Raw genomic sequence first — 22,919 nt, 5'->3', positions numbered from 1 at the left:
TTGTAATGTTAGCTTTAGGAGATATAATGAGGATAAATTCCACAGCATTGAATGGAGTCCATAGTCCATTAATGCAAGGATTGTGTTTACCCAGGAGATTAGAGTATTACTAGAGGGACCTTCTTAGTGTTCCTGCATTTTCTTCAATCTTTTCTTCACCCTACTATTTCACACCTTCAGCAGATCCTGAGACTATATAGCAAAGCTGTGCCAGTGTATATTTCTTTTGAATAATGCATCCACGCCCCCAGCGTATCAACAATGTTTCAGTTGTAGGAGAGAGAAAATAATTTGCTTATGAAAGCTAATGCACAAGGAATGTGTAGAATCATAAGTGTCTATTGGAGACACACTGATTTGAGCAGTGGGGAAGCAATAGCCTTCTTTTCTGAATTATGTACAGGGTCCACTTTTATCTGCTACAGTCTGTCAAATCCCCTGGATCATAAACCATGTTTTTCTGCTTTCAATCATGCCATACAAAATCCTCTACTTTTCTCTTACAAAGGTAAGAGGAAAGAAAACTACCATCCTCCCAATTGCATAAACTATGAAGTTGTATTAGGAACACTACAGTCAACAAAGACTGAGGATGATTTAAAAGGATGATATTAAAAACTTTTAATAACTTCAGTGAGGAGCAGATAGCTCAAGATATACTGGGAAGAAGTTGCAGGGTGTCAAGTAAGTGCAACAGTATTCTAAAATTTATAATTATGGGCTATCAAATTAGTGTTGATTTTTAGTGACCATGTAGACAAGGCTTTTCTGGAATGACCTGTCCCCAATCATTTCCTCTACTTTTGTAATTCAGCTTGCAAAATTAGAAGATATATATTTAGTAGATAGTTCACTGTTTATTAACTTGAGAGTGAGAAATAGTTTATACAGCAAACAGTATGTTGGCATGGCATATGGGTTAGTTCATACAGAAAACCAACCGTTTGCTGACCATTCTCCTGGGTCTAGTTTACTCAAATGGTCACTCACAATTGCTTAGAGAAGAAGGAGTAGATACTTTCTCCCTTTGAACTTGATCCATTAATTTGTAATTATTAGACTACTGGATTAGGAATATCTCTTTTTAGCTGACATACTTAGTGGCACGGGTGGGATTCAAATTTTTTAACAACCAGTTATGTGGGCGTGGCTAGGTGGCCATGGCCATGTGACTGGGTGTGCGTGGCTTTTTTTTTTTTTTTTTTGCAGGACACCCCCCTGGGTTTTGTTTGTTTATGCCTTCTGGGCACCAAGGAAGCCTCCTGGGGGGGCAGTTTTTGCTCCTGGAAGGCTTCCCTGGGGCCCAGGAAGGCAAAAAATGGAGCACCACCCCCTCCCCCCGCCACCCCTGCACGCCCCTTTTTGCCTCCTGTGCCTCAGGGAAGCCTCCTGGGCGAAGCAGTAAGACAGCGAGAGGGATCCCGGCACAGCTGATCATCGTAACAGCTGATCATTGGGAAAAAGGAAATACCTTAAGGAGTGACTGGGCGGGGAGAATGCAGCCAGTGATGTCGGGAATGCACATGATGGCACCATGCACAATAAGGACTGACTGGATGGGGAGGGGAGGGGCCAGCCAGGGGCATGATTTGCCGGTTCTCCAAACTGCACAGAATCATAACAACCGGTTCTATAGAACTGGTCCGAACTGATAGAATCCCACCCCTGCTTAGTAGGTAACCGTGGACAAGAAAATGCTGTTTTAGGACAGCAGATACTGCTTTTAAAAATTAAGTATAAAATTACTTGTACTCAAGAATAGTCTATCCTCCCATTGGAGAGGATTCTCATCTTTCCTGGATTACCTGTTCTAGATTTAGTGTCACAAGAAGACTTTGAGAGATTTCAACATACATGTCTGGTATTTTTAAACTACTGACACCCATTTGCAATTTCCCCTTCAAATTACCCTTGGAATTTAGAAAAATAAACAAATATGCACAGATACATGCAAATAAATATATAGAGTATAGGAAATGGTGCATTCTATGCAGTGGTGGGATTTAAATTTTTTTACTACCGGTTCTGTGGGTATGGCTTGGTGGGCGTGGCAGGGGAAGGATACTGTAAAATCCCCAGTCAGAGGTGGTATTTGCTGGTTCTCCAAACTACTCAAAATTTCCACTACTGGTTTTCCAGAACTGTTCAGAACCTGCTGAATACCACCTCTGATTATCTATCTATCATCTATCTATCTATCCATCCATCCATCCATCCATCCATCCATCCATCTATCTATCTATCTATCTATCTATCTATCTATCTATCTATCTATCTATCCATCCATCCATATCTATCTTTCTATCTATCTATCTATCTATCTATCTATCTATCTATCTCTATCTATCTATCTATCTATCTATCTATCTATCTATCTATCTATCTATCATCTATTTATCATTTCTTGAAAGGACCCAGTGGAATCAGAGAAGGGGAAGAAAAGACATACAACTATTGTCCAGCTTGAAATGGTAGCAAGAAAGCTCTGATTGTCTGCCTTTCTTTTCTCTCTGTATTGGCTTGACATGGATTGGCTGCTAATTCTTTGTGAAATATGAAACATATAGTTCTAATCTCTTGGTTTCTGAATAGCTCTGCAAATTTCTAGTGCAGCTCAAATCAAACTTATTTTAAAGAGATGACACAATCAGCTGATGAAAATCCTCCATTCTTGAAACAGCACCTAATACAGCCCTTTTCCTAACTGGCCTGGCTATGTCAGAATACAATCCAAACTGATCAGTTCCTGGCCTTTCCTTTTTACAGAGAATTTGCCAAAGAGAGAGAGCGAGTGGAAAATCGCCGGGCTTTCATGAAACTGAGAAGACAGCAGCAGATTGAGCGGGAGCTGAATGGCTACCGGGCCTGGATAGACAAAGCAGGTAACACAAACTGGGCTGAGGCATTTCTAAGGCCAATTAAATCAGTGGAGCTCCTTCAGAAAACCACTAGGGACACTACTGAAATAGATGCCCATCCCAGTCTTCGCACCCAATACTGTTGGCGAGACAATGAAACTACTTTTCCCTATGTTCAGCCTTCTTCCATTTGTTTCTAAAAATATGTTTTTTTAAAAAAGTTCCTTTTCATGAAGATTTATTGTTCTGGATTGTTATCATCTTATTTGTAAATGAAGTGTTCTGCTGCACACCTCTTGTGTAGGTGTGAGCATCTGGCAAGTTTTTTTTTTTTTATGCTAAAATATGCCATGCTGTTTTTAAAAAGGCATTTTTTTTTTAGCTTAAACAAGTTAGGAATCTACATAGGAACATCAAAGTGCTCTTATAAATCCCAGTAAAATGTATTCCTTGTTCCTACACAACAATATAGATGAATAATTTCATATAACATTGTTGTGATGTCATAACGGAGCTGGGGACAAAGTTGTTTCATGAAAAATAAATGAAATTGACACAGCAGTTCAAGGAGAGACCTTTTTACTTAAAAGAGCATATTCGAATAATTTTCCTGATGATTTATCTGAATTATTTTTGTTTGTAATTATTCATGCATAGATTAACTCTGTTAATCCCTTAATTCCAACAGTCAATTGTTTTTTCCAGATAATTGGAAAGGAGACAGACATATCTAATTGTGGCAGCCGGTCTGATTTTTCCATTTTTTTTTAAAGTTGGAAAAGTACTTTTCAAGATAAACAAAATACCTGTTGATCTGAAGTGACATCCACTAATTTTATCTTACATATGTATTATATTCAGATACAGTTGGATTATCTTTATCTTTTTTATTTTTAGAGCAGACCTAGATTTCGCACAGAGGTATTCTTTCCTAATTAAATAGTCTTTCCAATGAACAATTTGTATTAGGAAAAGCGATTAAGAAAGATGCACTGATATGTCTGGATGGGTCAGGACTTTTTGGTATTTAAGGGAACTGGGGTTGGAGAAACTCATGTATGATTGGAACATACACTGATGGTACTGAGCAGTTCTTTTCTTTTTCTGTGGGTTCAGGATTGGACCCCTCAAATGCCCTGCTTATCTTCAGGTTATAAGAGATTGTCTCTATCCCATCCCATCAGGTCTGGCAGGAAAGGGCATGCTGATTATTAGAATATCATCAGTCAGGGAAACAGTGCCTTTTCAGTATCTGCCTTCTGGAACACCATTTCCACCAAGAACTGATGAGCCCCAAACTTTCTGGCCTTTCATAAAGTTCTTAAGATCTGGCTTTTCTCTCAGCCTGTCGATCAAATGTATTTGTGGGTTGATGGGTTTATCCTCGGTAGCCATTTTATGTTTTATGTATTTTATTTAATTCCATTGTTTATTGCATTGATGGTCTTTTTGAATTAGCCACCCAGAATCACATATATGAAATGGGCACCCATATAAATCCAGGCAATGAATGAATGAATGAATGCAATTTGAAACTGGATATGGAAAATATATAATTGCTAAATCCAAAGATTTGGAATTTAGAATATCTGCTTGTCCTCAATAAGATTGTATTTCCTATGAAAAAAGAAGTTTGCAATCTGGGACTCTGTATGAATATGTCATGGCTGCTGGACTATTCCGTCAACATGTCTGACTTAACTTTAATTTCATTAATATTTAGGAACACCCATCTTTCAAAAACAGCAAAGAAGAAGCAGGGTACAGAAGGATATTAGTAATAACACCCTCTAAAAATAAATTAATTAAAAATAGACATAAAGACAGATGGATAGTTACTTATTTATTTTTATGCCAATCCTATTTTTTTATATACATAATTCAGGGCAGCAAATATACACTTTCCTCCTATTTTCTCCACAATCACAACCCTGTGCAGTGGGTTGGGCTGAGAGTGACTGGCCCAAAGTACCCCAACCAGCTTTCATATTTAAGGTGGGACTAGAACTCACAGTCTCCTCATTTCTAGGCTGATCTTAACCACTAAACCAAACTGGCACACATTTATACACAGGAAGATTCAGTGCCCTCAATCAGCATGAGTAAAACTCAATGTCTTGTAATAACAATTGCAATAGTGCAAAACTTGCTACATTCCTGGAGATTTTTTATTTTTTATTTGCCAGTTGTTTACAAGATAATAAGTATAAGTGTATACATAGTTATGAATACATGAAATGGGTACATATAAGAAAAATAAAAGAATAAGAGAAACAATAGGACAGGGACGGTAGGCACGTTGGTGCGCTTATGCACGCCCCCTACAGACCTCTTAGGAAAGGGGTGAGGTCAATAGTAGACAGTCGAAGGTTAAAGTTTTTGGGGTTTGGGGAAGAAACTACAGAGTCGGGTAGAGTATTCCAGACATTGACCACTCTATTGCTGAAGTCGTATTTCCTGCAATCAAGTTTGGTGCGGTTTACTTTGAGTTTGTATCTATTGTGTGCTCTTGTGTTGTTATGGTTGAAGCTGAAGTATTCACTGACAGGTAGGACATTGCAATGTATGATTTTATATACCATTCTTAAGTCAGACCGAAGACGGCGTAATTCAAGGTTTTCTAGTTCTAGAATTTCAAGTCTGGTGGCATAAGGTATTCTGCAACGAGTAGAGGAGTGGAGAACTTTAATAGCAAAGTCAGCAAGTATAAAGTAGATCTCCTTTAACATAATTTTAAACTTCAATTTCAGATGAAATTTCATAGTGTATAGGAGTAATGAGTTTTACACATCAATACAGGATGACAAAAGGGGCTTTTATGATCTTACCTGGAAGAGAGTGGCACAAGTAGCAATTACACAAGGTTAGATTGTATTTTCTTTGCAGAGCAGCTGTTGAAGATAGTTTCAACATTACAGCTGGCCCTGAAATTGGTTGAACAGGTAGGGAATGGCATCTCTCAGGACAGCTCCATCACTGCCATGTTGAAATATCTATATTAGCTACTGGTTGTTTTCCAAGCACAATTCATTTCAGTACATTTAATATTGACTGCCAAATCTGATTATTCTATGGTGGAGGCCTATTTGTGGACAAACTCAGTGGTGGGCTGCTGGATGGTCGGCGGAGTTCAGGCAAACCCCTAGCTGTGATCTCTGGCTGGGCCCACCCAACCATCCTTCTGCTATGATTTCCCTAAATAACTAACTTTTCCCTCACCCAGGCTGCCTAAGTGAGTTCCACACCACCCTGCTGTACTCACCGGAGCTGCCTTAGTCTATTAGCTGCCTCTGTGAAGCTGTGTTTCAGCCCCAAAGCAGCGTGTGCGAGCTCACGACCAGCAAAGCCCTTGTCAATGAAAGTGCAGCCTACCTCTGGACAAACTGCACCATCCTTATTATGATCCAAAATAATATTTCAGAGAATTATGCTGCCATTTTAATGTCTATATGTCTAAAGATGTTTATTTGTAACATAGAAAGTAATAACCAAATCGGATATTGGCAAAATAGCTGGTAATTGTTTTCTGTCAAGCACCAATTAGCCCATTAAGCGGTATTTTTCCAGTTGGATATTACTTATTAGAGACATGTTTTGAACTGAGCAAAGGTATTTGACATTACATGTTTGTATCGACTGACTCGTTGATTTACTTCCACATAAGTTGGTTTCATAAAAGTTTTCTTTACTTTGATATCATAGTTATAAATCATACTATTGTTCAGGGGTGGAGGGGTTAATTTATTCCAAAACTGACTAATCTGTCCACCACCCCCCATCCCTGATACAAGCAAAATAAACAAACAAAAGTGAGCAGAGCAATGCCTTCCAATGAATGGTGTTCTTATGTTTTGTTCAGCCAGGCCAAAAAAAAAAAAAAAGCTGACACAAGATAATTTTAAGCAGACAATGAAAGAGAAAATATTAATACTTTATTATCGTGTCCCATTCCTCTTTCTATGTCTGAAAAAGATTAGGGTTAGAGTTAGGGTTCATTTTAAGCTTCTTTTGTGCTGCTTTATTTTCTTACCTCCTCCTTTTTATTAACCCTCTTTCCCCTATTTCTACGGACATGAGAACTGAGAACTGTTTGCTTCACTAAAATTCAAGAAAGCTAGACAACTGAATAACTAAATCAATTATAAATCTTTCTATAGAAGAAGTAATGCTGGCTGAAGAGAACAAAAATTCTGGCACATCAGCCTTAGAAGGTAAGAATCCTCCTCCTCTCTCAAAAAATAACTATTCTCTTCTCTCTAACTGATTCACAGTACACTTTCTGTCACAGTCATATGTCGGTTAACTCCTTATGCACAGCCCAAGCATATTTGTCAGTAGAAGACGGGGTGAAACTGCCTGCATGCCACACATCCAGGTTCTTCTACCTTTCTGTCTATTTATGGAGGCAGACAAAAGTGGAGAAAGAAGGGAATTTGCAAGGGAGAAGCAGCAGGGCATGTATATGTGTCTCCGATGTGTTGTTTTTTTCTTTATGATTGTTCCCCAGTTGTTATTTGTTCAGGTAAGAACAAATGGTCTAGTTCTGGTCTAGTAGCCAGGAAGGCATCACAGGGCAGGTTTATCAAGTGATCCAGGTACTGGTATATCAAACATATACAGATATTTGGGTCAGTTCAACCTATTAACATGCAAGGGTAGCATGCGGTTTCCATATCAGATGATAACCCCATCTCTACTGCACCTAACATTGAAGACTCAACTAATGGTTTTGGTAATCTAATCTAATATCCATTTAAAGAGAAGAAAGAAAAACTACTTCTACAAAATAATTACAGGTAGTCCTTTTTTTAGTAATTGCCTCATTGAGCAACTATGCATAGTTTTCATCACGATGCTGATGAAAAAGTAACTTTGTGGCCAATCCTTGTTTTCTACAACCTTCACAAATCTGTAAATCTGAAAGATGGATTAAAATCATAAACACAGTTGTGGTTTCATTTTGTAACTGCCTTGCATAGCAACCAAGTTTCTGGTCTCAATTATGGTAGCTAAATGAGAACTACCTGAATAAGGAAAAGAAAAAAAAACCTGAATAAATACATAGAGAAAATAGTTAAAAAGGAACTAACAAAGCATAGATACTGTATACAATGATGACTTTGTTTTTTTGTTTTTTTAAAACAAGTTTTATTAATTTTCAAAACACACAAATCATCATTATCCATTACATGTTTAAACCTTTTTCCATTATAAATTTAACAAGTCAGATAAACTATAATTCTGTTTTAAACCATTTCCATATAAACATACAAAAACCTCTTATCCAATTTCTCTTTATTTCTCTTTACTCTTATTCAATTTTATTATTATTATTTCATCTATTTCTTTCTGACTTAGTTACCATTATTCTCATTCTATATTTCTGCAAGGTTTTATTAATTCTCCCCCCCCAAAAAAAAAAAACATATACACACAACACACAAAACATAAAAAAAATCTTTTTGGAAAGTAACTTGGACCCAGGTATCTCTCTCTTCATGGACTTCAATTATATTCATGCTCATCTTACATATCATTACTTATTTTATTTACCATTCTAAGTCTTCTATATTAACTTCTCCACATATTTCACTCTTCTTAATTCTATCTTAATTAATCATCTTAATTTGAGTCATTATATTTGTATCTTTTGTCCATTCTTTATTGTCCCTTTGTCTCGTTCCTTATAAAAAAAAAAAGAAGTTTCTCCTGAAATCACTAATCAGAGTATGATGCCTTTCTATCTCCCCCCTAAATTAATCAAATTAACCTTTAAAATAACGCCCAATACCCAATCCGATTTTGCTTGGTACATTACATCCAGAATAATTAAATACATAGTTAAACAATAGATCTAAATATTAAAAACAAATACTATAATAGAAATTTTATAATAACATCAATACCATAATCTTATTAAACTCTTTAATTAAAACTCAATATTCTAAACCTCCCCTCATATTATTAAATTTTAAAACCAATCATTATTAAACATTTCAACATTTTAATCTCTTATCAACTCTTAAACCATTTAAGTTTTCTATTTCTAATACAATACTACAATATCATCTTATGTACCTTGCAAAATCTCTTTGAAGAAATTATACTTTATCCTTTATCCCTAAAAAAGATTCCTTTTTTCCCATTTAATTTCAAAACTTTGTAGCTTTTCTCCACCTTTTCCCTTTCTTTCTTCTCCCAACAAACCTTTCTACCCCCCCCTTCTTCTAGCCTCTGCCTTACTGGCTTCCCTTCTCTGTCGTATTCCTTTTCCCTTTTGTTTACTATCATTATATTGATTTTGCACCTTATTTTTCCCTTTCTTAAGTGTTTTTTTAAATCTTAAGTCCTTTATTTCTCTTCCTTTCCCTCTTCCTTCTTTCTTGGTCGAGTTCTGAAATTTATTAAAAATGGCTTCCTCTCCTTCTTCTTCTTCTGCTGTCTTCATCTGTTGTAATGTTTGTTGATAGTTAATAAGCGCCATTTCTAAAAAAGGAAGGCTTCTTTCAAACCAGCTTTACCATTTTTTTTGCTTGTTCATAATCTTTTCTCAGTTCCTCAATAGAAAGAGCCATTATAAATCTTTTCTTTTCTTTTCCCCTTCTTTCTTCTTACAACAACCAGAATATTCCAAAGAAAAAATAAAACAGTCCCAAAGTTATCAATCAGTCCAAACCAAGGCAGAGTTCTCACTTTCTCCTCCTGGGGTAGTATCAATCAGAGAAAAAGAAAGTCCAAATCTGTTTCTTAAAATCTTATTGCAATATATTTTAGTCTTCAAATCCTTAAGGCATCTCCTCCAACAAAGTCTTAGCATACAAATATTTTTTTTTTAGTCCTCTCTCTTCCCACTCATCGCTTAAAGCCAGTTTTCACCTAAAAAAATAAGTTTCTTAATATTCACTTATTTATTCCATAGGAAAAGAGGGTAAGCTTTCCTTTCAGCACCATCAAACTGCCGCTTTTTTCTCTTCTAGAAAGTATCATTCAGAAAGTCATACTTTTCAGGAATTTTGTTAAATATGTCTTAGAGTCCTAGGAACCAAGAAAAACTTTCTCCTTTCAAAAACTTTCTCCACTTCCTCCTGCGCATTCTTACCCGGCTGCCAGCTTCTTTGTGGCGGCCATTACGGACCGCCGCTGCACCGTCTTGGGAAAAGGGGGTTCTGCCGGCTGGGGAGGGTCTGCAACACCCCAAACCCTTCTCCGGATCCCCCTACCTTCAACTGCCCCTGCAGTCAGCCTAGCTCCGTACCCGTCCGGATCGGAGTCCCAAAAGCGGCTAGCGCAGCAGGATCGCGCAGCTTCGCGCGAATCCCTGCCGCTCGCGAACCGACAAACCGGAGATCCACGATGACTTTGTTTTTTAAGAGTGAATTAATACATGTCCATAAAGGATCTTATTGATTGGTTTTTCCATTATTTTTACAAGGAGTCCATTGAAAGGCTGAAAGTGAGCCCATATGAATCCAGTATTTCAGTAAGAAGTAGACATTTTTTTCCAACAAAACAAAACATCTTCTTGGCAACACTCCAAGTTCAATAAATCTAACACTTTTTTAAGACAAATGTATTCCAAGTTTTCAGTATATAGTTCAGTATCTTTAAGCCACATTTCTCTTTGCAAAATGTTATTACTAATACTTTGGATATCAGACCATGCAGAGTAATTGTAGAATAAACCCAAATTATAAACATCATCTTGGCTTTAGTTTATCTATAGTTGATGTCAGCCATAACAAATATACAAGCACACACACATATACATATCCCCTGCCCTGATCATTATGCTCCCCAGATTATGGCTTGGCAATAAATCACAGATCTCTGAATACTTCATTATTTTGTTCCACTCCTCAGCTAGATTTTAGAAGAGGGTCAGCTAGATTAGAAATTGTACTGAGACATGGATAATGTCTCAGTGAACAGTGATAACAGGGTTTTACAGCCCTGGGGCCATATCTTCCACCGCCTCCCCTTCCAAGTGAATGGATACATGGTACAACACTTAATGGTTTTGGAACTAAGCAATTTTTGTATTTTTACATAGCATTCATCTCTGCCCTGGGAACAACTGGTTCTTAGTTTAACTCTCATAGTGATTTAGAAATTATATCTAAAGCAAAATGTCCAACTTTAATTTTATGAAATATATAACAAAAAAATTCATGCACTAAAATAACAAAAGTGTGTGGAGTTAAGTGATAAGTATTATATCATAAGGCAATACATAGTGTATATACCAAATGAAATGCCTCCTATTGCTGGCTCTCGTTATTATAACTGTACCTCCAGGAATAATTCAGTTTCTGCTCAGTTATTATGAAAGTTAGGAACTGCCCACTGTTACTACATAACGTACAGGTAATATTTACTGGTGTGCTTTTTCTTCTCCTTTTTTAGTACTTAGGAGAGCAACTATTAAAAGGAACCGGACAGAAGCTATCAATCGTGATTCTAGTGATGAGCGGGTGGATATCTCATCTGTGGGTAAGATGAAGCTAACAATATATGTCCTTTGGCCAGTTAAGGTACCTCATTCTACTACAATATAATGTTTATCCCAAATCTTAAAACAGCCATATTCAAATAGAAGTGAAGAAACAGATCAGACCTATAGTAAGTAAAGTGGACAACTATATATTTGCTATACAGCTGCTGTACAGTCAATTGGAGATGCTGCTCCTGTACTTTTTTCCATTGTTTCTCCCTTTTACATTTTGTGGATAGAAGGTAGGAAGAAAAACTTTCAAAGTGGTAAGGAAAAGCCTCATGACAGAAGAGACAATGGCAGAATAACCATAAGCTTTTTAATAATTAAAGCCCATAGTGCATTCTAATAGCTCTCAGCACTTCTTATCTCTCTTCTTCATTCCATTGTAGGAACCCCACTTGCTCGATCCAGCATCAAAAGTGCAAAATTGGATGGGGCCTCATACTTCCGACACAAGGAACGCCTCCTGCGGATCTCCGTTCGTCACATGGTGAAATCCCAGGTGTTCTATTGGCTTGTCCTGAGCATAGTGGCCCTCAACACTGCTTGTGTGGCTATTGTCCACCACAAACAGCCTGCATGGCTTACACACCTGCTAAGTAAGTGATGGAGTTCTGTCTTGTTCATGTAACATTCTTGCAACCAATTTGAAGCAGAGAACAAGAAACACTAGCCTAAAACCAACTGCATTATAAGTAAAAGTGTCTCACCTCCACACAGAAACTGAGCATTCCCAATTTGAATTTTGGTGATTGTGGAACTTAAGATTATTATGACAGAAGTTCATAATTATATTCAGAATTATATTCCATTGAGGAAATGTTCTCATGAGGAAATTCATGAAAAACAACAATAAATCTCCTTCTTACCTCCATAATTAAGCTAGGACAAATCCTCAATTGCATTTACTGGAGAGGAGGGTATTGAAATTTTTCAATGCATTAACCCAAAAAAAGTGCAATCCAAAAAGTAGTTATATGAAAATATCTACTTTTTCCTGAATATTGTAATGTAATTCACAATTCGTTAATCTTTGCAGAATGGATATATCAGAAGAAAGTGAAAAGGAAAATGCATATATTAGGAAAACATATAGAATGCATTCCCATTTTCAAACAGACCAGTTTTTAGAACTGTAAATTGAAATAATAATGTTTTGGTTATTACTGACCTCATTCCTTTTTACTCTTACTTAACAAAATGGACAACCTGCATTATTTTGTTGACAGTGTCACAAACTTAATTTGGTAATGGCATCATGGGTGCTTATAAACAAAAGTTCATAGGCCACAATCGCACCCCAAATAAATAACAGCCAGAAAAACAACAGGTCTAGAAACAATAGCAAGTCAGAAGAACAAAATTGAGAAATTATTGATAAACTTTTGCAAAAAGCGTAATCTGGAGAAGAATGTTTGACTCTTGAGTTCTGAATACCACAACTGCTAACCACTAAATTTCCTACAGCAGGTCTTTACTTACTACATGAAAAGGCTTCCAAAATATTTTTGGGACATTACATATTACTGCTGGTATGTGAAATAAGGGGCAAAAGAAGTAACTTGCTTCATATCAATTTTGCTAAAGTAAATTAAAGTAAATTTTAAAAAATCACATCATTAGATGTTCAGAAAGAATAATGTTTGAAGGATGGTTAGAGCAGAGATGGACTAACTTCTAACTTCTTTGGATACATTACCATTTATTTTTATTGCAGACATTTGTGTTTTAATGGTATTGAGAGGCTGACTCAGATAAATCTCTTAAATATCTGATTTGATCATATAAAAACACAACTTACTTTGTAAGAATACCAGCATGCAAAAGCTCAGAAATTGAGCAATGATCCACTAATGTGCCTTCTAATTTATTCTTGGAAGTTAGATGGAGAAGCAATTTTTATCATGTTCCCCACATTTTTATAAGCTGCAGTCATAAAGATTCTTTCTAGCTCCCAGGATGATTGTAACTAGTTTTCTGACCTATGATGTTTGATTGGGTAGAAAAATTTGACAATGTCAGCCTGATATTTGAAGGTATATCGATCGTTTTGATAAATTCTTTCAAAAATAAATGAGACAGAAAGGAAGAACTAGAACTAACCTACTTGGATGGCTTTCTTTTCAGACTATGCAGAGTTTATATTTCTGGGGCTGTTCCTACTAGAGATGTCTTTGAAAATGTACGGAATGGGACCACGTCTTTATTTCCATTCTTCTTTCAACTGTTTTGACTGCGGGGTAAGCAGGGCAAATGATATTGAAGGAAATAAGTTAGTTGGAGGAAATGCACTGATGTGAATAGACCCTTATAAATGAACAGGGAAGAGAATGTGATGCCAAAGATGAGCAAAGGGAAGTTGGTCCAGAGGAAAGTTTTACAGTAATTTGATTAAACTGATGGTTATGTGACAATCCCTCTATACAGTCTATGTATGTCAGGTGTTTCTTCAAACTTACTTTTTAATTGGCTATCAAAGTACAGCTCTTTCCTATCAGGAAAGAAGTGGATTTCTGGGAAAATGACAGTGCTACAGGTAAAAGAATAGTGGGGGGATAGTCTTATAGAGCCAGGAATACCATGGATGGATGGATGATGGATGACTATAAAAGAAGCAATGCTTTTGTTCACTGGTAATTTCCACCAGTGGAACTGAAAATAGAGTAGATAAAGTAAAACAGTGCATAGTGAGAAAAGAAAATAGAAAAAAGAAGAAAAAGAAAAAAGAGAGGATTATAAGGAAGTGGCTTCTGACCTTATTGACAGTGGTTATAAATGAATTTATATTTCATCTTTTCTCTTTAAGGTTGTATCATTGTTTCCCGCTTTACATACATTATCCTTTCAAATCACCAAACTCATCAGTTGTACAAATAGTAATCTTGCAGCAATTATCATATGTAAAAATAGCAAAACCATTGTTTCTTAAACATTTCTTTCTTGTCCTTACTCTTAATGGAATACCTACATCCAGTCCTAATTGGTTAAAAATAATTTCTCACCAGAAAATAAATTGGAACTACAATTCCGTAAGGTGGAAGATTCCAATATAAGCTATTTGGCATTGCTGGCAAGCCACCTCTTTTAGGATTCTTTGAAAGAAGTTCTGATTACTTAATTGCCGTAAAACTAGCCAGTGTGTTGTTTCTATTAGGGTTTAGTAATTCAGTACTTTGCATTGTTTTCAGGTGATGGATTTTGTACAATTTAGAACACAAAGTAGCTCTAAAAAGAATGAAATAAAATACATGTTCATTGTTGCTATTGCTTAGTTTCATTGCATAGTGTAAATATATATTTTGATCTTGTGTGTGCAAGAGAGCACAAATGTGTGAAGCACCTTTTGAGAAGGGGAATTGTTCATACTGGTTGAAAGAGACTATTGGAATTATAGTTAAATATAGTATGCTCAGAGGGCTGCAATTTGGAGACCACTGTACTATTTCAGAACTTCTTCTGCATGTGTTTTTTCTCTTAGGTTACAGTGGGGAGCATCTTTGAAGTAGTTTGGGCTATTTTTAGACCTGGGACCTCTTTTGGGATTAGTGTCTTGCGAGCCCTACGACTTCTACGGATCTTTAAAGTCACAAAGTGAGATTTATTCTACCTGTTTTTTTCAGTGTTTTCCTGTCCTTTTTCTCTGCATTTTTGATTGTTTGATTGACAGGTAATAACTTTCCCCTTTTCCTTTGTCATCCTTAATGTTAATAATTTTGGGCTATCTACCTATGAAAAGCTAAGCAAAAATTTAGAATGCTAAAATTGATCTAATAATAACACATAATTCTCCTTAATAAACACATACACACTCATGCTCATAAATTTTCCTTGGAACATAGTGGAAGTTCCAGAAGACTGGAAACAGCCACCATGGTTCCAATATTTAAGAAATAGAACAAGTAGACTTGGAAAACTATAGACCAATCAGCTTGACATCAATACGTGGGAAAATCCTACAAAAAATAATTAAGCAGTGGATGTTTGAGCATTTAGAAACAAATAGGGTAATTATCAGAATCCCAGTATGGATTTCTTAAAAACAGGTCATGCCACACAAATCTTATTGCTTTCTTTGATGACACTAGATTAGTTGACCAAAAGAATGCTGGTATATTTAGTCTTTGGGAATTGATAAGGCAGACCATAATCTCCTTCTTGATAAAGTGGAAAAATGTGAGCTGGATGTTCACACTATAAGATGGACTCACTATTTGGCTGAACAACTATATTTTATTTATTTATTTATTTTTATTTATTTATTTTATTTTATTTATCTTGATTTGTCAATCGCTTACAAGATAATAGGTATAAGTATATACATAGTTATGAATACATGAAATGGGTACATATAAGAAAAATAAAAGAAACAATAGGACAGGGATGGTGGGCACATTGGTGCACTTAAGCACGCCCCCTACAGACCTCTTAGAAAAGGGATGAGGTCAATAGTAGACAGTCTAAGGTTAAAGTTTTTGGGGTTTGGGGAAGAAAGCACAGAGTCAGGTAGAGTATTACAGACATTGACCACTCTGTTGCTGAAGTCGTATTTCCTGCAATCAAGTTTGGCGTGGTTAACCTTGAGTTTGTATCTATTGTGTGCTCTTGTGTTGTTATGGTTGAAGCTGAAGTATTCATTGACAGGTAAGTCACTGCAATGTATGATTTTATATATCATATTTAGATCAGACCGAAGACGGCATAATTCAAGGTTTTCTAGGTCTAGAATTTCAAGTCCGGTGGCATAAGGTATTCTACAACGGGTAGAGGAGTGGAGAACTCTTCTTGTGAAATATTTCTGAACTTTCTCAACTGTGCTAATATCAGATATGTAATGTGGGTTCCAGACTGATGAGCTGTATTCAAGTATAGGTCTAGCAAATGTTTTGTATGCTCTGGTTAGTAGTGTGATATTACCAGAGAAAAAGCTACGTAGGATTAGGTTAACAACTCTTAATGCCTTTTTGGCTATGTAGTTACAATGGGTTCTAGCACTTAGATCATTAGAGATGAGTATTCCAAGGTCCTTTACAGAGCTTGGATCATCAACAAGGTCTTGACTATTCAGCTTGTATTTTATTTTCTGATTATTATTATTTTTTGCCAATATGTAAGACAGAGCATTTATTTGTTGAGATGTGAAGTTGCCATTTGTTTGACCATTCTGATACATAGTCAAGATCTTTTTGAAGGGTAGCAGTATTGTCTGTGATATTGAACAGCTTTACATCATCAGCAAAGAGAACGCAGTTGCTCTTGATATGATCACAGAGGTCATTTATGTAGAGTATAAAGAGAGTTGGTCCTAGAACACTGCCTTGGGGGACACCACTATTGACAGGTACAGAATTTGATAGGACACTCCCAATGTTGACCATTTGTTGTCTGTTTGACAGGAATGCTTCCATTCAGTTATTCAGTTGTCCAGAGATACCATAAGATTTTAGTTTTAGGAGTAGTTTGTCATGTACCACTGAATCAAAGGCTTTACAAAAGTCTATGTAGATTGCATCTATTGTTTTGCCCTGATCAAGTTGTGTAGTCCATATGTTTTTGCAGTGAAAGAGTTGCAGATTACAGGATAGTTTTTTTCTGAAACCAAATAGTTTATTAGAGAGTAGGTTGTTTATCTCTAAGTGGAGGATAATGGATTGGTTAATAATTGATTCCATGACTTTACAGGTGACGCAGCATAAGGAGATTGGTCTGTAATTTTCCACTAGGCTGGGGTCTCCCTTTTTGAAGATTGTGACCATAGGTTAGGCAAGGAGCTGGTCCTGAAAGATTTTTCAGAGATTATGCTTAGAGGTTCTACTATGGCAGTGGATAGCTTTTTTAAGAAGTAGGCACATATTCCGTCCGGTCCAATAGATAGAGATGGTTTTAGATTGCATGGTGCTTTTTCAACATTGTCTTCTGTAAAATCTATATGTATTAGATCATTGTAGTTTTCTGTGGTTCAGCTAGGAAATACTGGGCATGATCCATTGTTGTTTACAAATACTGAGCCAAAGAATGTGTTAAAGAGGTTGGCTTTAATGGTGTCGTCGTTGCAGTCTTTATCATTAGGTCCTATCAGGGGTGGGATGCACCTTGAGTCTTTTAGTTTTTTGTTTACAAAATTGTAAAAAGCGCGGGTGGAATTGGTGCATAGAAGGTTTTCCTCTTGTTTAATGTGATAATTGGTGCATTCAGTCTTTATCTGGTGGCATAAATTTTTCTATTGGCTTTTGAAATTGGCAACGTGGCCAGATTTGTTTTTCCGCCAGTGATCTCTTTTTGTATTGAAGTTTCCTTATTGTTATGGGTAATCTGTTTTTTTTGTTTTTGTTTTCGGAGTTGTTGTTGGTACATATAGTTTGATGACTCTTGACTTCAAGTAAAAATATGTTGTAATGGTCTTCAACAGTATTGCATCCAGTGAATAGAGATTTCCAATCAAGGGATGAGAGATCGTTGTCTATAAGATCATAGTTGCCTTTTTTGAAATTATAATTTTTCAAGTGATTACATCATTGTGATTATTTTTGTGTGGGCGTATGTTGAGACAAAAGTCAATCATATTGTGGTCACTGTTGGAAAAGGGTTCTTTAGTTTGTATTCCGTAAATTAAATTCAAACTATTGCAGAAGATGAGATTGAGGTAGTTGTTAAGTCTAGTATTGTTGGTTACTAGTTGTTCCAGTCCCAGATTTGTAACAGCATTGTAGAAGGTTGCATATGTGGGTTCAGTTGTACATTTGTTTAGGGTCTAGTTAATATGAGGTAGATTGAAGTCACCAAGAAAGATAAAAGCGTGTGGGCAGAATGTTGCCCATGTTAGTAGTGAATTTAGCTTGTTTACATGTTCGATGTCATAATCAGGTGCTCTGTAACATAGTAAGAATCGAAATGTGATATTTAAGGATAGTTCACAGATGATGGTCTCAGGAAGAGCAAGCTCCTGGGTAACTTGGATGTTTTTTAGATGTAAGGACTTTTTATAGAAGATAGCAACACCACCTCCTCTACTAATTTCATGATCTGATCAGTAAACATGATAGTCTCTTACTGTGTTAATGGAGTCAGGGAGAGATGCGTTGAGCCATGTTTCACAGACAAATATGATATCGAATTTAGCCATATTTAGTAAGAGGAGAAATTCAGGTATTTTATTCATAAGGCTTCTTGCATTGAGTAGCTTGCATTTAATGCCAGCAGTAGTTGGAATTGAGGTAGTTAGGGGTGTGCATGCCTAGTCTTGGGTGATGGTGGATTGGTTGAGGTAGGGTTGTGGTTGAAAGTTAAAGCTGAGTTGCAGGTTGTGTGACTTACTTTTGATACAGTTAGCAAGGTAGTCAATGTACAGGTCCTTCTCTCCATTGTCTAGATGTTTTTTGAGTTCAGTGCGGAGTACACGGGAGTGGGCACGTTGTTGTATGGTTCGGTCAGGGTGAGAACAGAGGTTCTTATGATTGGTGTTGCTTTTGGCAAGTGAATTTATAGTATAAATGAATTTACGTTTGCTTGATTCATTTTTGCAAATGACCCTGCAGAAGCGTGTCTCTGTTTTTGAGCTCTCGGCCAATGCAGGAAATGTCAAGTATTTCGTCAGGGGAGATGGTTGATGCTTGATAATCACTGATGATGTTTCAGACAGTTGTGATGTCATCATTGTCATTGATGTCCTCTAGACCAAATAAGATGGCATTTGGATGTTTCTGTTCATGCTCCACAGCTTCTCTGATGAGAATTGGAATATCATTATTTGTCTGATTTATGTTTTTTTGTGGATTGGATTGTGGTTGTGGTTGTTGGGTAGAGATGTGGTTTGTAACTATTGGATGTTCAGGTTTTTGTGTTGTGTCTTTTTTTTCAAGGCTGGATAATCTTTCTTTTAAAGTGTCCAGGGATGCTACTATGGTGTCAAGGGATATCCAATATGTGATCCTTAATGTATCACAAGGTTATGCCTTGGACATAGTACTGTTCAATATCTATGACTTAGATGATGGGACAGAAGTCATGCTGATAAAATATGTGGATGATAGAAAGTGGGTGGAAGGGGTATGCAGGCTCAAGATTCAAAAGGATCTTGATAAATTTGAACATTTATCTTTGATCAATGAACATATATTTGAACAACATACAAATGTTGTTCACTGTTGAGAAATGTAAGATTCTGCATTTAAGTAAGAAAAGCCATATCTACAGAATACATACAAGATTGGTAGTATCTGGCTGAGCAATAGTACTTGCAGGAAAGATCTGGGACTCTTGGTACCTCACAAGTTAAGAATATTCCAGCAGTGTATTGCAGCTGCTAAAAAAGCCACTACAATTTGGGCAGCATCAATAGAAGTTTAGTGTAAAGGTCACACCTATCAGGCCACATCTGGAATACTATATACAGTTCTTACTTCTCCATACTCCAAAAAAGATGCTGAGGAACTGGAAAAAAAATGCAGAGAGGAGCAACAAAAATAGTAAGGGACTAGGAGGTTAAATCCTACAAGGAGAAATTAAGGGAACTTGTTGTGTTTTGCTGAAAGATTAGAGGATTAAGGGGAGGTATGATAGAAGTCTTCTGATACATGAAGCAGTGTCACAGGGAAGAGGCATTAGATATATTCTCCCTAGCTTCTGAGAGTAAGACAAGAACCAATGGGTAGAAGCTTGACAGTGAGAGATACTTGAACTACACAGGGATTTCCTGATTGTGAGAACTACTAAGCAATGGAGCAGCCTGCCTGCTACAGCATGGATGTTCCATCACCAGAAGTTATCAAGAAAATACTGTGCAGTAATTTGTTCAGAATGGCATGAACATTCCTGCTTTGGGCAAGGAGTTGGACTAGAATACCTTCAAGGTCTCTTCCAACCCTAGGATGCTATGATAGCAAAATTCTGCTAAATACTGGTTACCCAAATAAATCCTGCTGTACCCAAATAAAACAATTTTGTGATGCTTTTGGAAGCAGACTATAACAACATCTGGATTTTCTAGGTATTGGGCTTCCTTGAGGAATTTGGTGGTCTCTCTGATGAGTTCTATGAAGTCTATTATCAGCCTGCTCTTCCTCCTTTTCCTCTTCATTGTAGTCTTTGCTCTACTTGGGATGCAGCTTTTTGGTGGCAGGTAAGTCTATAACCGAAGAAAGCTTCTTTCGTATGTCGCCCAAAATGCTAGATTATTCTAAAAAGCTGCCACAACATTTTCCAATAATGCTACTTAATGCTTAAGTGCCCTAGCAATAGCTTATGGGTTTCCTACAAGATATGGGGGCTGGTGAAATTGATTCTGAAGAAAGATTTTGGAAGATAGATATGCCTTTCTTCTATTTTGCAGATTTACTGCACAAACATAATACTTAGTAGCTGTCACAGAAATAAGCATTCGAATAGTCTTTCATCTGCTTTTTTAAAAAAATTGCTTGAAAGATTCATAGCTCTTACTTCTGGTTTGGAAATTTGTACATGTTGGCAAGTTGTTAGAATCCAGAGAAGCAGCAGAAGACTGAGATCATGCTTTTAATGATAAGGAGATACAATTAAATATCTAAAACAGACCATTTCTCTCCATTGCTCTTTGAAGATAATTCCTGAATTATCTTTTCAATTATCTTGCCCTATTTTTTCTGCCACACAAGGGCCATTTAGACTATTGGGCCGCTTGTAGGAATCCAAATTAAAATATCCCAGACAATGGCTGTCTGCCTTTCATTTGAGCAAATCCAGTAAAAGGAAGCCCATCACCTTTCTGAAATACAGAATTACAGAAAGAGACCAGAAGGTTGCTTTTTTGCTCTATTCTGTGGGCTGAATCAGAAAAAAAAAATGTCCTAGTGTTAATGTTGACATTTGTTTTCTTTTGTAAACAGGTTTAATTTTATGGATGGCACTCCTTCAGCAAATTTTGATACCTTTCCTGCAGCTATCATGACAGTTTTTCAGGTATAATTCTGTGCTTTGCAACCTGATATTAGAGAAATTAAATGCAACACGCAGGCTTTTGCTAAGTAGTTTATTTTCACAGAAGGCATAATATATCAGGAAGGCACTGCTCTTAAAAATAATTAAATGTCAAAGTGCTGTCCCTTCCTCTCTATAATGTATAATGAAATATATTGCATATCCTGATTTCGTGCATTTCCCCCAACCTTATTGGTAATAAGCAATATGGATGCTATAGAAGGGAGCCCATTAAGAATGGAAAGGCATTTTGGAAGGACTGGGAGATCTGAAACTATGTCATGTTTTCTATTTGTGTTTTCATTTTGGAGAAAACATAAATTTCTCTCTAGAACCAAGCTATCATCCCACCTTTCCAAATGCAAAATAATGAGAACAGTTGAGTGTCAATTAACAGATATTAATGTCTGAACAAAGGATCCAAATATAGAGTCCATCAGTCAGCTTGAAAAATAATAAATAAATTTTACTTTGAAGGATGAAATAAAATATTGTGGTCTGGTTTACAGATCAAGCTAATTTAAGGCTTGTTTAATTGTGGCCATTGAACAATCCGTAATGCTTAGCTGCAGATCACATGCTCTGCAAAGCTAATATCAAATCACATTATTGCTTAGTAAGATGTGTGAACTAGGTCAATTGGTGAGAAAATATTTAAATAAGATACAAACAAGATACAAGCCCCACATTGGGTGCAATTAAAAGTTCAGATTTTAACCTATAAAGCCATATATATTTGTACCTTTAAACCAATGTATCTTTAAAGACTACCTACTCCAACTAAAACCAATACTCCCTATAAGAACATCTCCAGAAAAATTATTTGTAGTTTCTCACAACTGTGAATTTGGAGGGATGAGGCTAGTAGGAAATATTTCTTTATTATTAAACTTCTTTGCTATCCGTCTCACTGAGCTGACTATAGGTGGTGGCTTACAGTTATTACAATAAAAGACCCTCAATTATGGAACACTTCCCTAAAAAAAAACTATATTAAAAAGCTACATCAATTCCAACGTTATTGTCCTTCTGGAAGCAAGTCAAAATAGAGCTGTTCCAGAGGGCTTTTAAAATTTAATTTATTGAAAGAGCAACATAATATGTTTTATCATATTCTTTGTAATTGTTGTTTTATTATATTTTAGATACTGTATGTTTATACATTCTGTAATTATCTTTGTGCAACATGGAGAATCATTTGATTGTGATGTCTTAGAAATCAAGTTAGTTCAACAATCAATCAGTACTGAGTGGGTACAAAAGCAGTATGGACTTTAAGTTAATTGCATAGGACTCAAATACAACTCCCACAATTGGGTTCAGTTCCTTTTTCTGTTTCATTGTCTTTCTGTCAGGCAAAGATAATATTTTTAAATATAAAATTAGCCTTTACAACAGCAATTTAATACAAATGCCCACATGATTTAGTAGTTAAATAAATTTGAATTGTAAGGGCAAGAACTGGAATTCACATGTAAACAATTATGATTGAAAGCATTTGATCAGACCAGCTGAAAACTTAAAAATATTTTAATTTTTTTAAATTATGAAATCTATACACCACTTTATGCTTATATACACAATTAAAACTACAGATCATCATACAATAAAAAAGAACA

The 22,919-nt window shown here is 36.2% G+C and overlaps 1 protein-coding gene across 1 annotated transcript in view; it reads left to right on the top strand.

Annotated features, from left to right (window-relative positions):
• The window catches only part of CACNA1E (calcium voltage-gated channel subunit alpha1 E), a 295,321-nt gene that overhangs the window by 173,803 nt on the left and 98,599 nt on the right, over window positions 1–22,919 (top strand). Inside the window, exons 8-15 of the mRNA XM_087960861.1 lie at window positions 2,767–2,882; window positions 7,016–7,069; window positions 11,262–11,348; window positions 11,742–11,951; window positions 13,480–13,592; window positions 14,831–14,943; window positions 20,336–20,467; window positions 21,210–21,282. Coding sequence (XP_087816987.1) covers window positions 2,767–2,882; window positions 7,016–7,069; window positions 11,262–11,348; window positions 11,742–11,951; window positions 13,480–13,592; window positions 14,831–14,943; window positions 20,336–20,467; window positions 21,210–21,282 — 898 coding nt within the window. The remainder of the gene's footprint in view (window positions 1–2,766; window positions 2,883–7,015; window positions 7,070–11,261; window positions 11,349–11,741; window positions 11,952–13,479; window positions 13,593–14,830; window positions 14,944–20,335; window positions 20,468–21,209; window positions 21,283–22,919) is intronic.

This window comes from Notechis scutatus, chromosome 3, assembly GCF_049901735.1.
Source record: "Notechis scutatus isolate UNSWTSFEM ecotype Mainland chromosome 3, rNotScu1.2, whole genome shotgun sequence".
Classification (NCBI taxonomy): Eukaryota; Metazoa; Chordata; class Lepidosauria; order Squamata; family Elapidae; genus Notechis; species Notechis scutatus.
The sequence above is the reverse complement of the archived record's forward strand: the minus strand, read 5'-3'. Positions and strand labels throughout refer to the sequence as shown.